The sequence below is a fragment of the Anopheles funestus genome, chromosome 2RL (genome assembly GCF_943734845.2).
Source record: "Anopheles funestus chromosome 2RL, idAnoFuneDA-416_04, whole genome shotgun sequence".
Taxonomy (NCBI): Eukaryota; Metazoa; Arthropoda; class Insecta; order Diptera; family Culicidae; genus Anopheles; species Anopheles funestus.
Window position 1 is genome coordinate 87,861,468 of NC_064598.1, and position 25,311 is coordinate 87,886,778.

Genomic DNA, 25,311 nt, shown 5'->3' on the forward strand with positions numbered 1-25,311 from the left:
CGAGTTATAGGCAAAACTTGGTGCAAAAATGAGGAAAATTTTACATTTTCTCAAACAGGGTATGGAACTTGGTTCCTCGAATAACTTCTGGCACAGACATCTGAGAGCATGGCCGTCCAAGAAGAAAATGTAGTCATTGGTGCCATCTATCGACCACAGGTTAAAGATTGGCAATCCGTTAGATACCGACCGAGTTATAGGCAAAACTTGTTGCAAAAATGAGCCTTAGTAAAATTTTATTTTTTTGAATTTTTCGATTTTTTGATTATTTTTCACTCTTTTTTTTATTTAAGGTATTACTTGAGTGAAAAGAAACACATTGCAATCGATTTGCATTAAAATAAATCAATTTAATTTTTTTTGCAAAATTTCTCAAAAAAATGGCAAGGGGTACCCCTTATGAAATTTTTGAGTTGAAATTTTTTTTTAATTTTTTTCCGATTTTTTATTCTTTTTTGTGTTTAAAGTATTATTTGAGTGAAAAGAAACTTATTGCAACTAATTCGCATTTAAATATATCTATTTTTTAAATTTTGGTTATTGCTCAAAAAATGGTATGGATTTTGGTTCCTCGAATATCTTCTGGCACAGACATCTGAGCGCAAGGCCGTCCAAGAAGAAAATGTAGCCATTGATGCCATCTATCGACCACATTTTAAAGATTGGCGATCCGTTAGATACCGACCGAGTTATAGGCAAAACTTGTTGCAAAAATGAGCCTTAGTAAAATTTTATTTTTTTGAATTTTTCGATTTTTTGATTATTTTTCACTCTTTTTTTTATTTAAGGTATTACTTGAGTGGAAAGAAACACATTGCAATCGATTGGGATTAAAATAAATCAATTTAATTTTTTTTGCAAAATTTCTCAAAAAAATGGCAAGGGGTACCCCTTATGAAATTTTTGAGTTGAAATTTTTTTTTAATTTTTTTCCGATTTTTTATTCTTTTTTGTGTTTAAAGTATTATTTGAGTGAAAAGAAACTTATTGCAACTAATTCGCATTTAAATATATCTATTTTTTAAATTTTGGTTATTGCTCAAAAAATGGTATGGATTTTGGTTCCTCGAATATCTTCTGGCACAGACATCTGAGCGCAAGGCCGTCCAAGAAGAAAATGTAGCCATTGATGCCATCTATCGACCACATTTTAAAGATTGGCGATCCGTTAGATACCGACCGAGTTATAGGCAAAACTTGTTGCAAAAATGAGCCTTAGTAAAATTTTATTTTTTTGAATTTTTCGATTTTTTGATTATTTTTCACTCTTTTTTTTATTTAAGGTATTACTTGAGTGGAAAGAAACACATTGCAATCGATTGGGATTAAAATAAATCAATTTAATTTTTTTTGCAAAATTTCTCAAAAAAATGGCAAGGGGTACCCCTTATGAAATTTTTGAGTTGAAATTTTTTTTTAATTTTTTTCCGATTTTTTATTCTTTTTTGTGTTTAAAGTATTATTTGAGTGAAAAGAAACTTATTGCAACTAATTCGCATTTAAATATATCTATTTTTTAAATTTTGGTTATTGCTCAAAAAATGGTATGGATTTTGGTTCCTCGAATATCTTCTGGCACAGACATCTGAGCGCAAGGCCGTCCAAGAAGAAAATGTAGCCATTGATGCCATCTATCGACCACATTTTAAAGATTGGCGATCCGTTGGATCCCGACCGAGTTATAGGCAAAACTTGGTGCAAAAATGAGGAAAATTTTACATTTTCTCAAACAGGGTATGGAACTTGGTTCCTCGCATAACTTCTGGCACAGACATCTGAGAGCATGGCCGTCCAAGAAGAAAATGTAGTCATTGGTGCCATCTATCGACCACAGGTTAAAGATTGGCGATCCGTTAGATACCGACCAAGTTATAGGCAAAACTTGTTGCAAAAATGAGCCTTAGTAAAATTTTATTTTTTTGAATTTTTCGATTTTTTGATTATTTTTCACTCTTTTTTTTATTTAAGGTATTACTTGAGTGGAAAGAAACACATTGCAATCGATTGGGATTAAAATAAATCAATTTAATTTTTTTTGCAAAATTTCTCAAAAAAATGGCAAGGGGTACCCCTTATGAAATTTTTGAGTTGAAATTTTTTTTTAATTTTTTTCCGATTTTTTATTCTTTTTTGTGTTTAAAGTATTATTTGAGTGAAAAGAAACTTATTGCAACTAATTCGCATTTAAATATATCTATTTTTTAAATTTTGGTTATTGCTCAAAAAATGGTATGGATTTTGGTTCCTCGAATATCTTCTGGCACAGACATCTGAGCGCAAGGCCGTCCAAGAAGAAAATGTAGCCATTGATGCCATCTATCGACCACATTTTAAAGATTGGCGATCCGTTAGATACCGACCGAGTTATAGGCAAAACTTGTTGCAAAAATGAGCCTTAGTAAAATTTTATTTTTTTGAATTTTTCGATTTTTTGATTATTTTTCACTCTTTTTTTTATTTAAGGTATTACTTGAGTGGAAAGAAACACATTGCAATCGATTGGGATTAAAATAAATCAATTTAATTTTTTTTGCAAAATTTCTCAAAAAAATGGCAAGGGGTACCCCTTATGAAATTTTTGAGTTGAAATTTTTTTTTAATTTTTTTCCGATTTTTTATTCTTTTTTGTGTTTAAAGTATTATTTGAGTGAAAAGAAACTTATTGCAACTAATTCGCATTTAAATATATCTATTTTTTAAATTTTGGTTATTGCTCAAAAAATGGTATGGATTTTGGTTCCTCGAATATCTTCTGGCACAGACATCTGAGCGCAAGGCCGTCCAAGAAGAAAATGTAGCCATTGATGCCATCTATCGACCACATTTTAAAGATTGGCGATCCGTTAGATACCGACCGAGTTATAGGCAAAACTTGTTGCAAAAATGAGCCTTAGTAAAATTTTATTTTTTTGAATTTTTCGATTTTTTGATTATTTTTCACTCTTTTTTTTATTTAAGGTATTACTTGAGTGGAAAGAAACACATTGCAATCGATTGGGATTAAAATAAATCAATTTAATTTTTTTTGCAAAATTTCTCAAAAAAATGGCAAGGGGTACCCCTTATGAAATTTTTGAGTTGAAATTTTTTTTTAATTTTTTTCCGATTTTTTATTCTTTTTTGTGTTTAAAGTATTATTTGAGTGAAAAGAAACTTATTGCAACTAATTCGCATTTAAATATATCTATTTTTTAAATTTTGGTTATTGCTCAAAAAATGGTATGGATTTTGGTTCCTCGAATATCTTCTGGCACAGACATCTGAGCGCAAGGCCGTCCAAGAAGAAAATGTAGCCATTGATGCCATCTATCGACCACATTTTAAAGATTGGCGATCCGTTGGATCCCGACCGAGTTATAGGCAAAACTTGGTGCAAAAATGAGGAAAATTTTACATTTTCTCAAACAGGGTATGGAACTTGGTTCCTCGCATAACTTCTGGCACAGACATCTGAGAGCATGGCCGTCCAAGAAGAAAATGTAGTCATTGGTGCCATCTATCGACCACAGGTTAAAGATTGGCGATCCGTTAGATACCGACCAAGTTATAGGCAAAACTTGTTGCAAAAATGAGCCTTAGTAAAATTTTATTTTTTTGAATTTTTTGATTTTTTGATTATTTTTCACTCTTTTTTTTATTTAAGACATTACTTGAGTGAAAAGAAACACATTGCAACCGATTGGCATTAAAATAAATCAATTTATTTTTTTTTGCAAAATTTCTCAAAAAAATGGCAAGGGGTACCCCTTATGAAATTTTTGAGTTGAAATTTTTTTTTTAATTTTTTTCCGATTTTTTATTCTTTTTTGTGTTTAAAGTATTATTTGAGTGAAAAGAAACTTATTGCAACTAATTCGCATTTAAATATATCTATTTTTTTAAATTTTGGTTATTGCTCAAAAAATGGTATGGATTTTGGTTCCTCGAATATCTTCTGGCACAGACATCTGAGGGCAAGGCCGTCCAAGAAGAAAATGTAGCCATTGATGCCATCTATCGACCACATTTTAAAGATTGGCGATCCGTTGGATCCCGACCGAGTTATAGGCAAAATTTGGTTTAAAATATAGGAAAATTTTACATTTTCTCAAACAGGGTAAGGAACTTGGTTCCTTGAATATCTTCTTGCACAGACATCTGAGGGCAAGGCCGTCCAAGAAGAAAATGTAGCCATTGATGCCATCTATCGACCACATTTTAAAGATTGGCGATCCGTTGGATCCCGACCGAGTTATAGGCAAAACTTGGTGCAAAAATGAGGAAAATTTTACATTTTCTCAAACAGGGTATGGAACTTGGTTCCTCGAATAACTTCTGGCACAGACATCTGAGAGCATGGCCGTCCAAGAAGAAAATGTAGTCATTGGTGCCATCTATCGACCACAGGTTAAAGATTGGCGATCCGTGGGATCCCGTCCGAGTTATAGGCAAAACTTGGTGCAAAAATGAGGAAAATTTTACATTTTTTCAAACAGGGTATGGAACTTGGTTCCTCGAATATCTTCTGGCACAGGCTTCTGAGAGCATGGCCGTCCAAGAAGAAAATGTAGTCATTGGTGCCATCTATCGACCACAGGTTAAAGATTGGCGATCCGTTGGATCCCGACCGAGTTATGGGCAAAACTTGGTGCAAAAATGAGGAAAATTTTACGTTTTCTCAAACAGGGTAAGGAACTTGGTTCCTCGAATATCTTCTGGCACAGACATCTGCGGACATGGCCGTCCAAGAAAAAAATGTAGCCATTGATGCCATCTACCGACCACATTTTAAAGATTGGCGATCCGTTGGATCCCGACCGAGTTATAGGCAAAACTTGGTGCAAAAATGAGGAAAATTTTACATTTTCTCAAACAGGGTATGGAACTTGGTTCCTCGAATAACTTCTGGCACAGACATCTGAGAGCATGGCCGTCCAAGAAGAAAATGTAGTCATTGGTGCCATCTATCGACCACAGGTTAAAGATTGGCGATCCGTTGGATACCGACCGAGTTATAGGCAAAACTTGGTGCAAAAATGAGCCTTAGTAAAATTTTATTTTTTTGAATTTTTCGATTTTTTGATTTTTTTCACTCTTTTTTTTATTTAAGGTATTACTTGAGTGAAAAGAAACACATTGCAACCGATTGGCATTAAAATAAATCAATTTAATTTTTTTTGCAAAATTTCTCAAAAAAAACGTAAGGGGTAAGCCTAATGAAATTTTTGAGTTGAAATTTTTTTTTAATTTTTTCCGATTTTTTATTCTTTTTTGTGTTTAAAGCATTATTTGAGTGAAAAGAAACTTATTGCAACTAATTCGCATTTAAATATATCAATTTTTTAAATTTTGCTATATTGATCAAAAAATGGTATGGAATTTGGTTCCTCGAATAATTTCTGACGCAGACATCTGAGGGCAAGGCCGTCCAAGATGCAAATGTAGCCATTGATGCCATCTATCGACCACAGGTTAAAGATTGGCGATCCGTTGGATACCGACCGAGTTATAGGCAAAATTTGGTTTAAAATATAGGAAAATTTTACGTTTTCTCAAACAGGGTAAGGAACTTGGTTCCTCGAATAACTTCTGGCACAGACATCTGCGGACATGTCCGTCCAAGAAGAAAATGTAGTCATTGGTGCCATCTATCGACCACATTTTAAAGATTGGCGATCCGTTGGATCCCGACCGAGTTATAGGCAAAACTTGGTGCAAAAATGAGGAAAATTTTACATTTTCTCAAACAGGGTATGGAACTTGGTTCCTCGAATAACTTCTGGCACAGACATCTGAGAGCATGGCCGTCCAAGAAGAAAATGTAGTCATTGGTGCCATCTATCGACCACAGGTTAAAGATTGGCGATCCGTTAGATACCGACCGAGTTATAGGCAAAACTTGGTGCAAAAATGAGCCTTAGTAAAATTTCATTTTTTTGAATTTTTCGATTTTTTGATTATTTTTCACTCTTTTTTCTATTTAAGGTATTACTTGAGTGAAAAGAAACACATTGCAATCGATTGGCATTAAAATAAATCAATTTAATTTTTTTTGCAAAATTTCTCAAAAAAATGGCAAGGGGTACCCCTTATAAAATTTTTGAGTTGAAATTTTTTTTTTAATTTTTTTCCGATTTTTTATTCTTTTTTGTGTTTAAAGTATTATTTGAGTGAAAAGAAACTTATTGCGACTAATTCGCATTTAAATATATCTATTTTTTTTAATTTTGGTTATTGCTCAAAAAATGGTATGGATTTTGGTTCCTCGAATATCTTCTGGCACAGACATCTGAGGGCAAGGCCGTCCAAGAAGAAAATGTAGCCATTGATGCCATCTATCGACCACATTTTAAAGATTGGCGATCCGTTGGATCCCGACCGAGTTATAGGCAAAACTTGTTGCAAAAATGAGCCTTAGTAAAATTTTATTTTTTTGAATTTTTCGATTTTTTGATTATTTTTCACTCTTTTTTTTATTTAAGGTATTACTTGAGTGAAAAGAAACACATTGCAATCGATTGGCATTAAAATAAATCAATTTAATTTTTTTTGCAAAATTTCTCAAAAAAATGGCAAGGGGTAAGCCTTATGAAATTTTTGAGTTGAAATTTTTTTTTTAATTTTTTTCCGATTTTTTATTCTTTTTTGTGTTTAAAGTATTATTTGAGTGAAAAGAAACTTATTGCAACTAATTCGCATTTAAATATATCTATTTTTTTAATTTTGGTTATTGCTCAAAAAATGGTATGGATTTTGGTTCCTCGAATATCTTCTGGCACAGACATCTGAGGGCAAGGCCGTCCAAGAAGAAAATGTAGCCATTGATGCCATCTATCGACCACATTTTAAAGATTGGCGATCCGTTGGATCCCGACCGAGTTATAGGCAAAACTTGGTGCAAAAATGAGGAAAATTTTACATTTTCTCAAACAGGGTATGGAACTTGGTTCCTCGAATAACTTCTGGCACAGACATCTGAGAGCATGGCCGTCCAAGAAGAAAATGTAGTCATTGGTGCCATCTATCGACCACAGGTTAAAGATTGGCGATCCGTTAGATACCGACCGAGTTATAGGCAAAACTTGTTGCAAAAATGAGCCTTAGTAAAATTTTATTTTTTTTAATTTTTCGATTTTTTGATTATTTTTCACTCTTTTTTTTATTTAAGGTATTACTTGAGTGAAAAGAAACACATTGCAATCGATTGGCATTAAAATAAATCAATTTAATTTTTTTTGCAAAATTTCTCAAAAAAATGGCAAGGGGTACCCCTTATGAAATTTTTGAGTTGAAATTTTTTTTTTAATTTTTTTCCGATTTTTTATTCTTTTTTGTGTTTAAAGCATTATTTGAGTGAAAAGAAACTTATTGCAACTAATTCGCATTTAAATATATCTATTTTTTTAAATTTTGGTTATTGCTCAAAAAATGGTATGGATTTTGGTTCCTCGAATATCTTCTGGCACAGACATCTGAGGGCAAGGCCGTCCAAGAAGAAAATGTAGCCATTGATGCCATCTATCGACCACATTTTAAAGATTGGCGATCCGTTGGATACCGACCGAGTTATAGGCAAAACTTGGTGCAAAAATGAAGAAAATTTTACATTTTCTCAAACAGGGTATGGAACTTGGTTCCTCGAATAACTTCTGGCACAGACATCTGAGAGCATGGCCGTCCAAGAAGAAAATGTAGTCATTGGTGCCATCTATCGACCACAGGTTAAAGATTGGCGATCCGTTAGATACCGACCGAGTTATAGGCAAAACTTGTTGCAAAAATGAGCCTTAGTAAAATTTTATTTTTTTTAATTTTTCGATTTTTTGATTATTTTTCACTCTTTTTTTTATTTAAGGTATTACTTGAGTGAAAAGAAACACATTGCAATCGATTGGCATTAAAATAAATCAATTTAATTTTTTTTTGCAAAATTTCTCAAAAAAATGGCAAGGGGTACCCCTTATGAAATTTTTGAGTTGAAATTTTTTTTTTAATTTTTTTCCGATTTTTTATTCTTTTTTGTGTTTAAAGTATTATTTGAGTGAAAAGAAACCTATTGCAACTAATTCGCATTTAAATATATCTATTTTTTTAATTTTGGTTATTGCTCAAAAAATGGTATGGATTTTGGTTCCTCGAATATCTTCTGGCACAGACATCTGAGGGCAAGGCCGTTCAAGAAGAAAATGTAGCCATTGATGCCATCTATCGACCACATTTTAAAGATTGGCGATCCGTTGGATCCCGACCGAGTTATAGGCAAAACTTGGTTTAAAATATAGGAAAATTTTACATTTTCTCAAACAGGGTAAGGAACTTGGTTCCTTGAATATCTTCTGGCACAGACATCTGAGGGCAAGGCCGTCCAAGAAGAAAATGTAGCCATTGGTGCCATCTATCGACCACATTTTAAAGATTGGCGATCCGTTGGATCCCGACCGAGTTATAGGCAAAACTTGGTGCAAAAATGAGCCTTATGAATTTTTCAAACTTTTAGAATTTTTAAAATTTTCTTAAATTTTTTATTCTTATTTTTATTTTAAACGATGTTTGAGTGAAAAGAAACTTATTTCAACCGATTGGCATTAAAATAAATCAATTAATAAAATTTTGCAAAATTTCTAAAAAAAAGCTAAGGCCTCAAAATAAAGTATTACCGTTGATAATAATTATATACGTACGTGTTGTTGTACTTTAAAAAATAAAAAAGCACTCGATTTTTTTAATCTTTACAATATTTAATGACACTCAACCGATCTAATTTTTGAATTTGTTTTTGTTCATCTTGTTATTGCCAGCAAAATCGAATGAAGAGTTAGCGCCATCTATTAGCGAGTAGGGTTATTGTAAATTTAGATCAATTTTCATTTATGTAATTAATTTGTTTCTTTGCTTTTAAACATGTTTCATTAGAGAGGAATTCATCGTAAAAGCAAAGGAAGGCACCAGCAATGTGGCATACCTTTCCACACCACTTCAAATGCACACGGATCTTCCCTACTATGATTACAAACCGGGTTGCAATCTATTGCACTGTCTCGTACAATCGACGAACACCATCGGTGGTGAAAACCTCCTCGCGGATGGATTTTACGTTGCGGAACAACTGCGCCAGCATCATCCGGACGACTTTCGGCTGCTCAGTGAAACGCTCGTCGATTGGAGTGATTTGGGTGCGGATGAAGCGGGAACCTTTCACAGCATTTATCGTGCGCCTGTCATCTGGTAGGTTGTTTGGTTTTTTTATTATCATTTTACTAGGGTTCAGCTGTAATTTTTCTTTTCGGTTATGTTTCTCTAGTATCGGACGAGATGGGCGCTTGGAGAGGATCAATCACAGTGTACCGCAGCGTGACAGCCATTTCAGTGTGCCGATCGATCGCGTCGAACCGTGGTACCGAGCAATGCAGCGCTTCGTCACCATTCTGCATCGGGAAGCGGTACGCTTCAAGACGGCACCGGGTGACATTCTTACGTTCAGCAACGTACGGATGGTGCATGGACGTACCGGATACACCGACACGGCGGCCAACACACGTCACATCGTCGGTGCGTATCTCGACTGGGATGAAATCTACTCGAAGTTACGCGTCCTGAAAGCTACTTCTAACAGAAAATAACACTAAATGTACCCAACGGAGGTTCGTTTTCATACGTTTTGTTTTAATTATATTTCGCATTCCTGTTTCGATAATGTATTGATCTTCGCTTTGATTCGGCGCTCGGCAATATAAGTTCGTGTAATAAGTAAACATGCATGTCCGCTCGGTGACAACATTACTGCACTAAAGAAACGTAGGGATACGATATATTGCGTTGCGTCCCGGGACGAACTAAAACAGGGACAGATAAACCCTAACGAGCATACTTTTCCTATAATGTTTTTACTAGACCTAGTTTAGTGAGTGAGTGAGCAGAGATACAGACGAAAGGGAAAATGAAAGTGAATGAGGAAACTGTAAAGAAACTGTTAAACGCACTAAATACAACCAAAATAAAAAAAAAACACTTTCCCTCTACAAAAAGGGGCAAGGCAAACATTACCTTCTGTTTCGACGAGAGGAATAATTAAAGTATACTAAGCTAATCTAACCGCTCGCCACAACAACAACAAAACCTTCCTCCTTTCGTTTGCGGGTCGTGTAGTTTCTAAGCTCTTCTTCTTCCATGTTTTCCTTCTAAATTGAATTTAACTTTACCATTTAAAACTACCTAATGCTATAAACTGCTAACCTTTTCTTGTGCGAAACGCGCCGGTTCAGCAGTAGCACACAGAGCAAATAATTATTCTCGATAAAATCACAATTTTCTTCCCATTTCTCGTTCGCTTTTTAGTTTAGATTGTTGTTTTTTTTTCTTTTGATCTAAATGTTGAGGGTTTTTTTTAAAGAGAAGCAATTGTAAGTGTTACTAACACAGACGTTGTTATTATGTTGCTTTTTTCTTCTCTTACTTGACCAAATAAAATCGAATTTTTCTCTTTTGTATTTGTTTCCTTTTCTACCTAAGCTGAGCTGTCATTTTTCTTTTTTGCAAATCTTTACATCCCTTCCCAGGTTAGGATCACGATCTTTCCTTATTTATATTTTACTCTGCTCGATGTAGTTGCAACATTGTAAGCACCATTATTGCGTATGGAAGATTTGATACACTTCATCCTTATCGGTTACTTCGAAAGCATACGTAGAATATGACTTACAATTGTAAAAAAAAGAACAAAAGAAAAAGCTTCACGCACGTACTAATAATCACACGAAACTGGGTGGAATATAAACTAATAAAGGGGAGAAACAGAAGGAAACCAAAGAAGGTGCATTTGGTGGAAAACCGAGGGGGAAAATGGTTATGGAATTAGTTTATGGGGAAAGCGGTGCAACACTCTTTGAATTTCAACTTCACACCGTTGAAATGCAAGAGAATTTGATCCGATGGGTAGCAGAAATTGAAGAGAGGAATGAACAGAATAGCAATTGGGAAAGGGAGTATAATTAGAACACAGCTTAAAACGATCGAATGCTCTGTCTCTCTTTCTCTCTGTAGTAATAAGCAAGTCCGACCCAGACTTTGACTAATTTACAGTAAGCAAAAAAAAAGGAACCGATGCCATTCCTTTTCCTTCTTTGCGTTCCTTTACCTATGTACAAAATGCACGATGGGGCTGGTTTTGGGTCCCCAAAAACCTAGCACGAAACATTCCACTTAAAAGTATACACACACGCAAAACGCACACGTGAAGATAAAACAGCCAAACAAGCAAAAAAGAAATAACACAATCATTTGGACGCATTCCGGCTAGCATTCGCTCTGTACGAGCGTATCCTTCAGGGCGACCAGTTGCTCCTCACCCAGCTTAATCTTGTCGGTGATTTCACGCGAATCCACGATCAGCTTTGCCTTCATGTTAATAAAGTAATCGTAATCCGCGTACTCCTCGATCGTGAGCGACTGTTCGAGGATGCGCGCGATCGTCGCACCGCGCTGATCGATGTCATCCTTCAGCTGCTTTGCCTCGTCCAGCTGCTCCAGCAATCGTTCACGTTTCGCTTCCAGGATCTTCTACGCGCAAAAGCAGGAGGTAGAAAGAAAGTTAGTATTGGTGACAGTTGAAATAAAACTCCAAATCCAAAGCGACGTCGTACCTTATCCGGATGGTTAGCATCGATCATGTGCAGAGCGTTCTCGGTGCGGGCAAGCCGACCGGACAGGGAGAGAAGCAGCATCGTAATGTACCCAACGTCATCGACGTACGAGCGGAACTTGGAGGCGTCAGCTGGGCGTACCTTCTGGGCCACCTTTAGCGCAACATCGTTACCGAGCAGATCGTTCGCATTGCTCTCCTCCGCGATGTTGGTTTGCTCGTTTGTTAGGACTAGTAGCTTCTTGCCAAGACGTTGGACAAGTTCCTCCTGTGAACGAATATGGGCGATACGGGCGTGATCAATGTATTACTCTCTTTCAGGTGATCTAACATGCGTCACGGTTTTCGCTTATTAACACCCCGTGTTGGAATTGGAAAACGTGCAGATTGGTCGATTGGGGAGTTTTTGGAAAATCAACCTGTGTGGAAGTGTATCGAATTCGGGCGAGACGATGTAAATTAACCGTTCCAAAGGGGAATGAAGCCGAAATATAAGCATAAAGGTTATGTAAGATAATATCGGAACACGTTTTGGTCTAATAATAGACGAACGATTTATATAAGCCATATAACACTTGCAATATTCATTCTGTATCTTCTGCTTAATAGAGACTACATCCATTATCGCTTTCGGTAAACTTTGTTTACCGAAGAATTTGAATTGCTCACAGCCGAATTGCGGAAAATATCTTTCTGCTTCTTCATATCACTTCAAGAACTCTGGTTGATTTATGAAGATCATGTGATCAGTAGATCAGATTACAACCTGAAGAACCTTCTTCTCAATGCAAACTGAAACTATATAGAGCTTCAATAGACTCAAGCAGAGCAGATGATCATTTATATCTGGAAGTCACTACAGCTATCAGCTGTATCTCATTATTTTGCAGGACGTGATTCCGGTCGCCAACAGAGGATTGTTCATTAAATACTGAAAGGAAGTTGTTAGGATGAAAGATATTGCATTGGAGGATGAACTCCTTATTTCTTATAAACAACCCTGAAGAATAAATCTCCGAAGAAGTTAGATTTAATGTTGGACACACACTGGCTAACGTCACCTAATTCTCTATCGAAAATACTCCATTTTTAAACAAAAAAATTGAAGTTAATTTCCTTGAACTATTCCTTCACTGATCACCGATTCAAGGTTCAAACGGGTAAACACTTCAAGAGTATGGTCTATTATTTATCAAACATTACATCACACACCAAACAAATGTACTCTTCTAGCCGCTCGGTAACTTAAGCACACACAAAGATCAGACGCAATGTTTCACAAACACCTCGCAAAGGTGACAACATCCTACACGAAAAAAGCCGCCGCGTTTCCTGTGTCTCTTCCAAACAAAATTGTAGAGAAAGAACACAACCAGTAGGTTGCTGGCGTTTGTTTAACATTGTTTTGACGGCTGCGCCTGTTTAGTATTTGTACAACACTTTTCTGCAAGAAACACAACTACACTTGCCAACTGCTTCTTAAATCGATCGGGGAGATCTTCAGATTTTTTACCAACTGTTGTCGCTGTGATGCTGTAATCGAGTAAGATCGACGTTTGGCGCTCGGTTTCGATGACATCGATAACGGATGATCACGGGCATGATCTAGTGGTGGACGGTTTGTTGATCTTCACACCAAAAGCACGTATCCACGGCGAGCAGCACAGCACAACCACTCACCTTCAACTCGTTCGGAAGGGTACTGAACGCAAGCAGTGAATGCGGTCCTATCGCTGCACCGTACCAATGTGCGGGGCTGTTGATGATGACAGCGCGTGTACGTAGGTTGGCTGTGTGGAAGGAAGCTTCATTCACGTATCTTGTGCCGGAATTCATGCTCTCAGCACACTCCACACGTGACCCATATGCCACACGCAGTCTTCGCTTTGCTGTGAGATTTTGCTTTCATTTGTTACCAGGAAGGGGCTGGTGTCTAACAATTTTAACCGGTTCCAGCGTGTCATATCTATCAGCGAATGGGCGTATTTTTAGTGCACCAAACTTTGCTCCATCTGCACCGATGTTACGCATTTGCTGCCGATTGGGCAGCGTGAGAGCATCAACTTTCGCTTACTATCTTGTGATTTAAAGCTGTATTGCGATGGACACCATTAAAGACAATAAGCTTCAGCGTTGGAACGGAATGCTACAATTACAGCTGTCCTCGGATTAGACAGCGGTCTTGGAAGTGACCGGATAAAGAAAGAGAGCACATAAAAAACACACAACCCTAACCGAGTGTGACGACCACCCCAATGTACTTCAAAATGCAATTACTTTCCAGTAAAGCACGATAATTGTACAACTACTTTCCATTTCTACCGAAATGGTTTCATCTCGCGCAAGGACGCCCGATGTCTTCTATCTTCTGTAAGTAACATCGCACGCGGATTCTTGCTGCTTCCACCACCACCCAACAGCGCACACTTACCTTCTTCTTGGTCAGATCACAGCAATCACCATTGATCAGGGTCATTTCGCGGCTGTAGCGCGTCATCAGCTTCGCCTTCGGTTCGGAGATTTGAAAGTAGGTCGAACTGGACGTCAGAATACCGAGCGGGCTGGTTAGATGGAAAATTGAAACAGAAAGGAAAGAACAAAACCGGAAATGCTTAATTAAGATGCCAGAAACACAACACACACTGGACGTGTACTAAGCCACGAGATCATTAGAACCGGGATGCTTACCTTTTCGGTGTTCCGCCACACGTCTCCGTTGGTGTTGCGGTCGATGCATCCTTCTTGAGGGGCCGGGGAGCGATCTGGATGTTGAACAGGTCGGACACGTAGTCCGACGTAGATTTGAATGTTTTCGGCGCTGTTATAAGGGTGAAGGAATGTGATTAAACGAGGTTAATATGAGTTATTTTGTGACGTGGCTAAGTAATCTTGTTGGCCGTCAAGTCGGAAGTGGGGTTTGGAAGAATAGCGTTCAAAATTCCCTCAGTACCAACTGTCTATCCCATGGTCCATTGATCCATTGCTCCCACGTAACTTCCAGCTCAAACATACCACCACTTTGCATAATACAACACCCAATGCCAAACAAAACACTTTCTCACCACGTTCCCTTTTTGTTTTTTGGTTTTGGGAGAAGTGCATTATGGGTGTCTTGTGTTTGCACGATCTTTATCCAATCGTGGAACAATAGCCTGAGCATCGAGTGCCTCACATTGCGTTGTTTGGATTTCGTAAAAAAACACACACAGTAGAACTGGTTCACCTTTATTGCAAACTTGCTTTGGAGATTTCATTGCTAGTGGGAAGCTGTGCGAGGTGATAAAATTTGCTCATTACTTAAGATCACTCACCGGTGAACCATAGTGAGAAGAGTTGCTTAGTTTATCTAACAGATTAGAAGCTTTTAGAGTGATCATGAATAGATTTTTTCTTTGTAAAACGGGAGTCCGGACATAAATAGAAGAAAAAGAAGTATCCGAATTTCTTGTTCATTTTCGTAAATAACTCTGTCCTTCTGCTTAAAAACAAAACAAAATAAAATACAATCAATTGCACCTACTTTCTCTGCCATTTGTTCATTTCCTCATTTTCCTTTCCTTCTCCACGTACTGTTTACATTTTTTTCTTGCTGAAAAGGGTTTTTTTGTTTTTCGTTCGTCCAACTTTCCGTAGCAAAGAGTTATTACTCCTTATTAAAGCCATCTTTCAAAACAAACTTTCGATTTTATCGCAATCTCGTTTAATGCTTGTTTAGCGATCGGACGATCATAATAGTGTGGTTGGTACACCACACAAAAATAAAAAAAAAACACACATATACAAGACACCCCATGGAAGGGGTGGGAAAAACCCTCACCCAAAGGGGAAAAACACATTGTTTCCATCAAGCAAGTTAGTGCGTTGTTATGAGCTTCATGTTTTTTTTTCCCTTTTTGGGGATCAAAATCTAATTCACCGGGTATCTCCATCTTGATCTTCCCGACCCAATGATGGGAGATGGTGGAAAATTGGATGGAATCTTTAATTGCCCATTTGGATCTTTGAAGATTCGTCTTAGAAGCGTTTTTTGGTCAAGCTACAATTTTTCCCATTTGTTCCACTTTCGCACCACTGTGTCTTGGGACGGTGAGACAGTTTTATAGCACCAAGTTTGAGAGGCGGTCTGGGTCCATAAATATCCGTGTAACGCACCAGCAACAGCTTGTAATTATTAAGTCGTTTGGGAAGGGAAACTATTGCATGAGAAATGGTCCAATTTCCTATTTGGATCGACTGTTGTACCACTACTTAGAATAACTCAAAAAGCACAAAAGTATTCTACTTCAGACTTGTTTCACTTCACACACACATCGTCACTTCATAAGTGTCCTTTATTGTCCAGAGTCCAGCTTACACATGTCCAAACTATTGGTTGAGAAATGGTCCAATTGACTATTTGATTTGATACCTTTTCAATCCGAATGCTAGTAGTAGTTAACATCTGGATCATCACACAAATATCATCACTTCATAAGAGTCCTTGAGTGTCTACGAGTATAACTCACACACGTCCGCACTATTCACCCTGCACACTAACTTACCCAGTATGGTGTGGAGCTTATCCGATGGTGACAGTTGACTGACAAGATCGTGCGACAGCTTATCACAATCGATCTCCTCCGGATGGAGCTTACGCGGTGTCGCCGGTGGTGGAGAGGATGACGCAGGTGCAAAGAACTTCTGGGACGTTTCTTTACCACTCGGTGGCGTTCCCGGGGGTGACGCAGTTGGACTGGATGTGGTGGATGTTGCAACCGACGTGACTGTTCCGTTGGATGAGTGCTGACTGGAGCTAACGTGAGTCACTTCTGAGTTCCGCTTTAGACCACAATCGATCGTTAGCTCGGCGACACCACGGCTAAGAATCGATCCAGTATCGTCACTATCTGTCTGTGAGGCCGCCTCAGACGTTGGTGCTTGAACGCGCAGTACTATTTCCGTTCGCTGCAGTGGTGGCGTTGTGCTTGCGGAAAGCTCACTCACTTCTTCATCAACTGCTGGTGTTAGGTTGATCTCTTTCGTGACGCGTTCTAGACCCAGTACCGGCGAACCACTGGATGGGCTGGATGCGGTCGAATTGCTCACAGATTGATGATCACTACCACCACCGTTCACAAACGCATCGGACCCGCTAGGGCAACTTTCTCCTTCCTGCTCTTTGGCCACGACAACTTCGATTGGGACTGTTGGTTCCGTTGCGTTTGTTGTTGTTGTTGTTGCGTCGTTCGACGACAACGCATCGTCGCGTGCGGACGTGCTGGCGGGCGAAACTTCACTGTCGATGGTAGCCTCCGTCACGGACCGTTCGGAGCTGGCACACGCGGAACCAACGGTACTCGTGCTTTCGTGCTGGTGTTGGTGCTGTTGCTCGAAATTGGTCAGCATTTCGGAATTTTCATTGCAATTATTTACAGTTTGTGCCGGTGGCCACACCAGACAGCTGGATGGACCGTTGCTGAGTGCCGGCGAGGGCGTGGAAGGAAGCGGCGGCGGTACACTATCGTCGGGTGTGGTATGGGCAGTCGATGCATCGTTCGGTTCCGTCTCCTCCACCACGGTATGGTTGATGGAAGCGATCGAGGTCAGCGTGGCGGTGGCGCTCATGTTTGTGGTGGGAGTCGGCAAACCAAGAACGGCATTACCGCCACTGGTGCCGTTGTGTAGATGGTACCCATTGCAGTGTGCATCTCCGGTGTCCAGAATTTGTGTCTTCTTCAGATCGAACGACGACTGGGAGGTGTACTTCGGTGAGGTGGCTTGAATTTGCGCTAGCGGAGGACTCGCATTGCCATTGCCATTGAACATCAGGGCCGGCGGAGTGCTCGGGATGGTCGGTCCTTCACGGTCCTTCGTGTCGGACGATGAGTTCGTGCTGAAGTTAAACAGTGACTTCAGACTATTGGCCGTCGAAATGATCGGTGCAGAGTGGGGACCACCGTGCTTCGGCTTGATCATACCGACGCCATTATGATGATTGTTGATGCTATTGTTGTTGTTCACATTGTTGTTGTTGTTGTTGTTGTTGGTGGAGTAAAGGGAATATTTTACGCCGGGTGGAAGCACATCCGGTAGATTGCATTTGGGCGATGTGGAGATGATCTCCTCCGGGAACCCATCATGTCCGCCACTCGCTCCGCCCGTGTTGGACGTTGTGGTAGTGGCTCCAGTGTTACTGTTGTGATTGATGCAGTCCTCATTGGAGGTCAGTGTTAGCTTGTAGCTACCATGATCGGGGTCAGAGTGCAGCTTGTCACGTGGCTGTCTCGGTAGGTAGGAAGCTTTCGAGTTGCTCCTGCGAAAGAGAGAATGAGATGGAAAGACGATAAGAAAAACATGAACAAAATCACAATTATTAAACAGATTTAAGCAACAGTACATCTAAAGCACGATCTGCCCGTTTTCAAGTCGGCTGCTCCAAAACTGTACAAGGCACAAATGTGAATGAAGAGAAACAAGAACACGGATGGCTATCGTTTTTGGGAGAAATTCAAACCGGATCCGACCCGGTAACCGACCCATCGAACTAACACACAGACACACACACAACCTTAGCAATCCCTTTCTTCATACGAGGTTGGTTTCCTCTTTGCTTTCCAAAACACTACAACCTTGCACGTATTTTTTTTTTCTTTAAAGCTTCCGAAAACATTTCGTACCACGATTTCCTTCCCAACTTCCGACAATTAACCGTTTTCGCATGTTCGCCTTTTCTACATCATCATCAGCAGCCAGCGGACCCAACAAAAAAAAAAACATATTTATTGGCAGTTTTTCTTCTCATTTTTCAACTTCCAGCTTCGAAAAGCTCTCCCAAAAGGGCTGATCGCGAGCGTTACCCGTGAGTACAATGAAATGTGTATAATTTTAATGGTACAGATGGTTAACGCGAAAGAAACCGAACAGAAAGAGATTAACGGGATTCGTTGTGGTTCGAATTGGTGGTTCCTGCCAAGGGTGGATAGTGCGTAGGAAGCAGGGGTGCGGTACGCATCTTAATGAGCTGAATGGAATTAAATTATTGACGGTACAACGCTAAACCGAGACGCACCGACGATTTTTTTCACCCTTTTTCCAGTTGATTACTACAATTAATTGAGTTGTAGGTTTGTGATTGAGGAACAGATGCACGAATTCTGTTGTGAAACAGTTCTTGCCTTGGAGAACGGAAGTGATGTTGAACACGTCTATTAACTATCAACAAAACGGTTTGGTAAAATAATAATTAAAACATGGAACGAAGCATCAAACATTCCGCACTGACAAGAGAACTTTACATTTCGTGTATTCAGTTAGGTTACTCCTTGCTGTAGTATTTAAATCTATTTACTAAAATAGTAATTTAAGTTATGGCATACACTTTTCAAATGTATTTGCAAAAGAAAGGGAGAGTTGATCAACAATTTTAGCATCAATCAGCAAAAAAGCAGAAGTTAACGAAGCTGTTTCACCAATTGCATACTTTCAGGGGTAATCTCAGTTTTCAAAATGCAATGTTGAGCATAGCGACTAACAGATGGCGCTATAGCATTTTCAACTATATGATACAGATGGCAGCAGCGTCTATAACGTGTATTTTGAATTTGACTACCACGTGTTTTTAAAATGATTTAAAAAAACTTTGATAATATTGATTTGTTAGATTATTTTAAAGTGATTTAAATCAATATTTAACTAAGCCTTCTTCAATATTTATATAGAAACATTTCGATTTATATAGCGATTCCCAATAAAGCTAGACTTCAATGTTACAATGTTCTCTTTTCACATAAAATTTACTAATAATTTTGTACGTTATGAATGAACAGAGAAAAAACATTATTCATGCTAAACATATACGTTAAAGTATTCAGGATGGTTGTCTGAAGAGGCACTGTGTAATGCGTGTTAGAGTGAACACGAGAGGACTTTACATTTGCTACGAAATACTCTCATTAAAACCCAAAGTAAAGAATTTAAAGTAAAGAAGGAAAACCCTCTTGAGTACAATTTGCGGTAGAAGATGATAGAAGAAGTGTGACGATGACAAATCGTTCTTTAAACAGACGACTGTGATGAGTATACCAGTTATGATCGAACAAGTTTATCGAACTGATAGTATTTTTATCAGTGATCAGGGGAAACACAGATTGCATGTAAACAAACTTGTCATTTTATCTGAATGACTTACGAACTTTCTTTGAATGAATAATCGTTCAACAATGGAGTTGAATTAGAACGATTTGTTTTCAAAATGTATGATTAAAAAACTATTTGAAACACCTATTTAAGATACCTTTACATCCAACAGGTAGCAAAGGTCTATGTGCGGCAGAAAAAGAAAAAAAACTATGCTTAATTTAAAACACAGTGTGAAATGATGAGAAAGTGATCATCCGAAAGGCGGCCTCGAGAAGAAAAACGTATGATATGGTGTGAACTGAAACTGTCTATACGTATGTGATGAAGCATAAACACCGATCAGCTGCCGGTGTTGATGGCGTCGCTTTGTGTTGGGCCATTTATTCAATGTCTTCCCGGAATGGTATATTTTTCTCTCCCTGCAGCGGGTGTGGATTTTTTTTCAGCACGTTTTTACGATTTTTTTTCCTTCAATGAAACGAACAAACTCGCAGAAGGTTCGAATGGTTGATTAGTGTCAGGAAGCAAGACTGACGCGTTTGGAAGACAGTAAAATGGACGCAATTGTAGTGACACATTTACTACCGACACTGAACCGATGCATGGGAGAGAAATGCTTTCCTGAAGCGCTAAAAAAAGTCAACCTACTGTCCCCTCCGACGCTAATCCCGACTGGCGCAGTGTGACCTTAATATTTCCCAACGCCTGGTGGGAATGCAGAGGAAGCAGCTATCAGACGGCACACACTGCCACGGTCTGATCATACATGGTCACGAATTGGTTCGGGTTAATACGCACGAAATAAATCAACATTTGGAAGGGAGATACATTTACAACATTCATTTACCTCGATCTGTTTCAGTGTCACGATTGAAACAATGTACTAAAAGTAGGATACTTCATTACCACTAATGCTGTACGGCATGTTGTCGTACAGGGAAGGTATGTGTAACACACAACTTATCAATGATCACGTTGCATTGCGTTTTACTTTCCAATTGAATGTTCTTTCATCGTTTCACACACCACGCAGAGGCCGAGTTCGGTATGCCAAAGCTCAGCTTTGTGAAGTGGTTGGCCTGCTGACGATATTTGGGATGGCATATTTGTTCACTCACGTCTCACGCGGCACTCCATGGACAAACGAGAGTAAATGTGATGATAAAGCACTATTGTGTATCAAAATATTATCTAGTTTCCACTTGAAATATCATTTTGGTATGCGTTTGTTGATATATTTTTAACAAACTCAGTCCTATATAAAAGGAAGCCAAACCGCGCCACATCGGGCAAATTCAACCAGACCGGGAACGTTCTTTGAAGAGTACAAATCATACAATCGGGAAAATACACCAAGGGATAAGTGATAAAAAGTGTATTTTGGCAATAATTATTCAAACAGTGTTGTGAAGTGAAAAGAAAATAAAACAAAATTCCGACAAAAATGAATACTCAACGATCATTCCTGGTGCTAGTGTTAAGCATTGCATTCTATTTGAATGCACATGCCACTTTTACTTGCCCTAAGTATGTTGGGGATAGTTCCAGACAGTTGTCTTCACTGTACGCAATGCCGCACAGCTCAACGGGTTATGTGACCTGTGTCGGAAGGATAAAAATCGAAGCACATTGTCCAGATGGTGCAGTGTGGACTGATAGTGCGAAGACGTGTGTCCGACAACAATCTTCCAATGGTGTTATAGAACGATCGCGAAGAAACACCGCTATAGATACGGTGACCACTTGTGCTACGGTTTGTCCGCAAGTTTTCGATCCACGTAAGCTTGTTTTAGTAGAACATGCTGCTTGTACCAAATATAACCTGTGCGTGCTTGGACTGTTGTTGACCGTATCGTGTCCGAATAATTTGCGATTTAATAAGGAGCTGTGTGAGTGCGATTTTAAGGAAAATGTATACTGTCCTGGCGAAGATCCGGCAACAACAACAATCAATTATGAATCCACGACAACGGAAGTAAATACAGAAACTACGAAGGAGTCTACCACTGAAGTCACAGCTTCCGAAACGACAACGGAAGAATCAACTACTGAAGTAACAGCTTCCGAGACGACAACGGAAGATTCCACAACCGAAGAATCAACTACTGAAGTCACAGCTTCCGAGACGACAACGGAAGATTCCACAACAGAAGAATCAACTACTGAAGTAACAGCTTCCGAAAAGACAACAGAAGAGTCCACAACAGAAGAATCCACCACTGAAGTCACAGCTTCCGCGACGACAACGGAAGATTCCACAACAGAAGAATCCACAACTGAAGTAACAGCTTCCGAGACGACAACCGAAGATTCCACAACAGAAGAATCCACAACTGAAGTAACAGCTTCCGAAACGACAACGGAAGATTCCACAACCGAAGAGTCTGCTACTGAAGTCACAGCTTCCGAGACGACAACGGAAGAGCCCACAACCGAAGAGTCTACTACTGAAGTCACAGCTTCCGAGACGACAACGGAAGAGTCCACAACCGAAGAGTCTACTACTGAAGTCACAGCTTCCGAGACGACAACGGAAGAGTCCACAACAGAAGAATCCACAACTGAAGTAACAGAAGAATCCACAACTGAAGTCACAGCTTCCGAGACGACAACGGAAGAGTCCACAACCGAAGAGTCTACTACTGAAGTCACAGCTTCCGAAACGACAACGGAAGATTCCACAACAGAAGAATCCACTACTGAAGTAACAGCTTCCGAGACGACAACGGAAGAGTCCACAACCGAAGAGTCTACTACTGAAGTCACAGCTTCCGAGACGACAACGGAAGAGTCCACAACAGAAGAATCCACAACTGAAGTAACAGCTTCCGAAACGACAACGGAAGAGTCCACAACAGAAGAATCCACAACTGAAGTCACAGCTTCCGAGACGACAACCGAAGATTCCACAACAGAAGAATCAACTACTGAAGTCACAGCTTCCGAAACGACAACGGAAGATTCCACAACAGAAGAATCCACAACTGAAGTCACAGCTTCCGAGACGACAACCGAAGATTCCACAACCGAAGAATCAACTACTGAAGTCACAGCTTCCGAGACGACAACGGAAGATTCCACAACCGAAGAGTCTACTACTGAAGTCATAGCTTCCGAGACGACAACCGAAGAGTCCACAACAGAAGAATCCACAACTGAAGTAACAGCTTCCGAGACGACAACGGAAGAGTCTACAACAGAAGAATCCACAACTGAAGTAACAGCTTCCGAGACGACAACCGAAGATTCCACAACGGAAGAATCAACTACTGAAGTCACAGCTTCCGAGACTACAACGGAAGAGTCCACAACAGAAGAGTCTACTACTGAAGTAACAGCTTCCGAAACGACAACGGAAGAGTCCACAACAGAAGAATCCACAACTGAAGTAACAGCTTCCGAGACGACAACGGAAGAGTCCACAACAGAAGAATCCACAACTGAAGTAACAGCTTCCGAGACGACAACGGAAGATTCCACAACAGAAGAATCCACAATTGAAGTAACAGGTTCCGAGACGACAACGGAAGAGTCCACAACAGAAGAGTCTACTACTGAAGTAACAGCTTCCGAGACGACAACGGAAGAGTCCACAACCGAAGAATCTACTACTGAAGTCACAGCTTCCGAGACGACAACGGAAGATTCCACAACAGAAGAATCCACAACTGAAGTAACAGCTTCCGAGACGACAACGGAAGATTCCACAACAGAAGAATCCACAACTGAAGTCACAGCTTCCGAAACGACAACGGAAGAGTCCACAACCGAAGAGTCTACTACTGAAGTCACAGCTTCCGAGACGACAACGGAAGAGTCCACAACAGAAGAGTCTACTACTGAAGTAACAGCTTCCGAGACGACAACGGAAGAGTCCACAACAGAAGAATCCACAACTGAAGTAACAGCTTCCGAGACGACAACGGAAGAGTCCACAACAGAAGAATCCACAACTGAAGTAACAGCTTCCGAGACGACAACGGAAGAGTCCACAACCGAAGAGTCTACTACTGAAGTCACAGCTTCCGAGACGACAACGGAAGAGTCCACAACCGAAGAGTCTACTACTGAAGTCACAGCTTCCGAGACGACAACGGAAGAGTCCACAACAGAAGAATCCACAACTGAAGTAACAGCTTCCGAGACGACAACGGAAGGGTCCACAACAGAAGAGTCTACTACTGAAGTCACAGCTTCCGAGACGACAACGGAAGAGTCCACAACCGAAGAGTCTACTACTGAAGTCACAGCTTCCGAGACGACAACGGAAGAGTCCACAACAGAAGAGTCTACTACTGAAGTCACAGCTTCCGAAACGACAACAGAAAAGTCCACAACAGAAGAATCCACAACTGAAGTAACAGCTTCCGAGACGACAACCGAAGATTCCACAACAGAAGAGTCTGCTACTGAAGTCACAGCTTCCGAAACGACAACGGAAGAGTCCACAACAGAAGAATCCACAACTGAAGTCACAGCTTCCGAGACGACAACGGAAGATTCCACAACAGAAGAATCCACAACTGAAGTCACAGCTTCCGAGACGACAACGGAAGAGTCCACAACAGAAGAGTCTACTACTGCAGTCACAGCTTCCGAGACGACAACGGAAGAGTCCACAACCGAAGAGTCTACTACTGAAGTAACAGCTTCCGAGACGACAACGGAAGATTCCACAACAGAAGAGTCTACTACTGAAGTCACAGCTTCCGAAACGACAACGGAAGAGTCCACAACAGAAGAGTCTACTACTGAAGTCACAGCTTCCGAGACAACAACGGAAGATTCCACAACCGAAGAATCAACTACTGAAGTCACAGCTTCCGAGACGACAACTGAAGAGTCCACAACAGAAGAATCAACTACTGAAGTCACAGATTCCGAGACGACAACGGAAGAATCAACTACTGAAGTCACAGCTTCCGAAACGACAACGGAAGAGTCCACAACAGAAGAGTCTACTACTGAAGTCACAGCTTCCGAAACTACAACGGAAGAGTCCACAACAGAAGAATCCACAACTGAAATCACAGCATCCGAGACGACAACGGAGGATTCCACAACTGAAGAGTCTACAACTGAAGTTACTGTAACTGAGTCTACAACAGAGGAATCAACGACCGAAGTGACAGAAACTGTTCCGATAACGTTATCTACGATTGAAGTTACTGCAGAAGGAACGACATTTAGTTCACTAGCTCCAGAGACAACGACAATTCCGCCAACGTCTTCCAGTACGGAAAGAATCCCAGTGACAGGGTCTCAAATAGTAACAGAGATATCGAAAGCATTCGATAAAATTTCAAGTATTTTCGAAACGTTGGCCAAAATATTTGCCTCTAGCATTAAAAATAATTAAATTAAATCGGTAAAATTTGGCGTAGTGTAAAGATAACTTAATTTATGTTGAGGCATGTAGATGATTGAATGTAATAAAACTGTAAAAAGACAATGGTATAATAAAATAAAATGAACAAAACCACCAAAGCAAAAGCAAACAACAACACTCCCCATCAATGCCATTGCTGCTGAAGCCACAATCAAACAAAGCAGACTGCACAATGCAAAACACGTAC

The 25,311-nt window shown here is 39.7% G+C and overlaps 3 protein-coding genes across 7 annotated transcripts in view; 2 read left to right on the forward strand and 1 right to left on the reverse strand.

Annotated features, from left to right (window-relative positions):
* The window catches only part of LOC125762890 (gamma-butyrobetaine dioxygenase-like), a 61,950-nt gene extending 52,008 nt beyond the window's left edge, over nt 1–9,942 (forward strand). Inside the window, 2 exon segments of the mRNA XM_049425508.1 lie at nt 8,893–9,204; nt 9,281–9,942. Coding sequence (XP_049281465.1) covers nt 8,893–9,204; nt 9,281–9,599 — 631 coding nt within the window. The 3' untranslated portion in view covers nt 9,600–9,942.
* LOC125762873 (protein Shroom) overlaps nt 9,622–25,311 on the reverse strand; it is a 177,848-nt gene continuing 162,158 nt past the window's right edge. For all 4 annotated transcript variants that reach the window (XM_049425448.1, XM_049425447.1, XM_049425446.1 and 1 more), the window contains 5 exons: nt 16,159–17,909; nt 14,306–14,435; nt 14,049–14,178; nt 11,619–11,885; nt 9,622–11,535 (listed from right to left, as the gene is read on the reverse strand). In XM_049425448.1, coding sequence (XP_049281405.1) covers nt 11,272–11,535; nt 11,619–11,885; nt 14,049–14,178; nt 14,306–14,435; nt 16,159–17,909 — 2,542 coding nt within the window. In that variant the 3' untranslated portion in view covers nt 9,622–11,271. The remainder of the gene's footprint in view (nt 11,536–11,618; nt 11,886–14,048; nt 14,179–14,305; nt 14,436–16,158; nt 17,910–25,311) is intronic.
* LOC125762876 (uncharacterized) lies at nt 21,013–25,239 on the forward strand. 2 transcript variants are annotated; one of them, XM_049425456.1, is made up of 2 exons: nt 21,013–23,244; nt 23,701–25,239. In XM_049425456.1, the coding sequence occupies exons 1-2, from the start codon at nt 21,180–21,182 to the stop codon at nt 25,092–25,094; spliced, it is 3,459 nt and encodes a 1,152-aa protein (XP_049281413.1). In that variant the 5' UTR covers nt 21,013–21,179; the 3' UTR covers nt 25,095–25,239. The 2 variants fall into 2 exon arrangements, with proteins under 2 accessions (XP_049281413.1, XP_049281411.1); XM_049425454.1 differs by having other exon boundaries at nt 21,014–23,244; nt 23,302–25,239.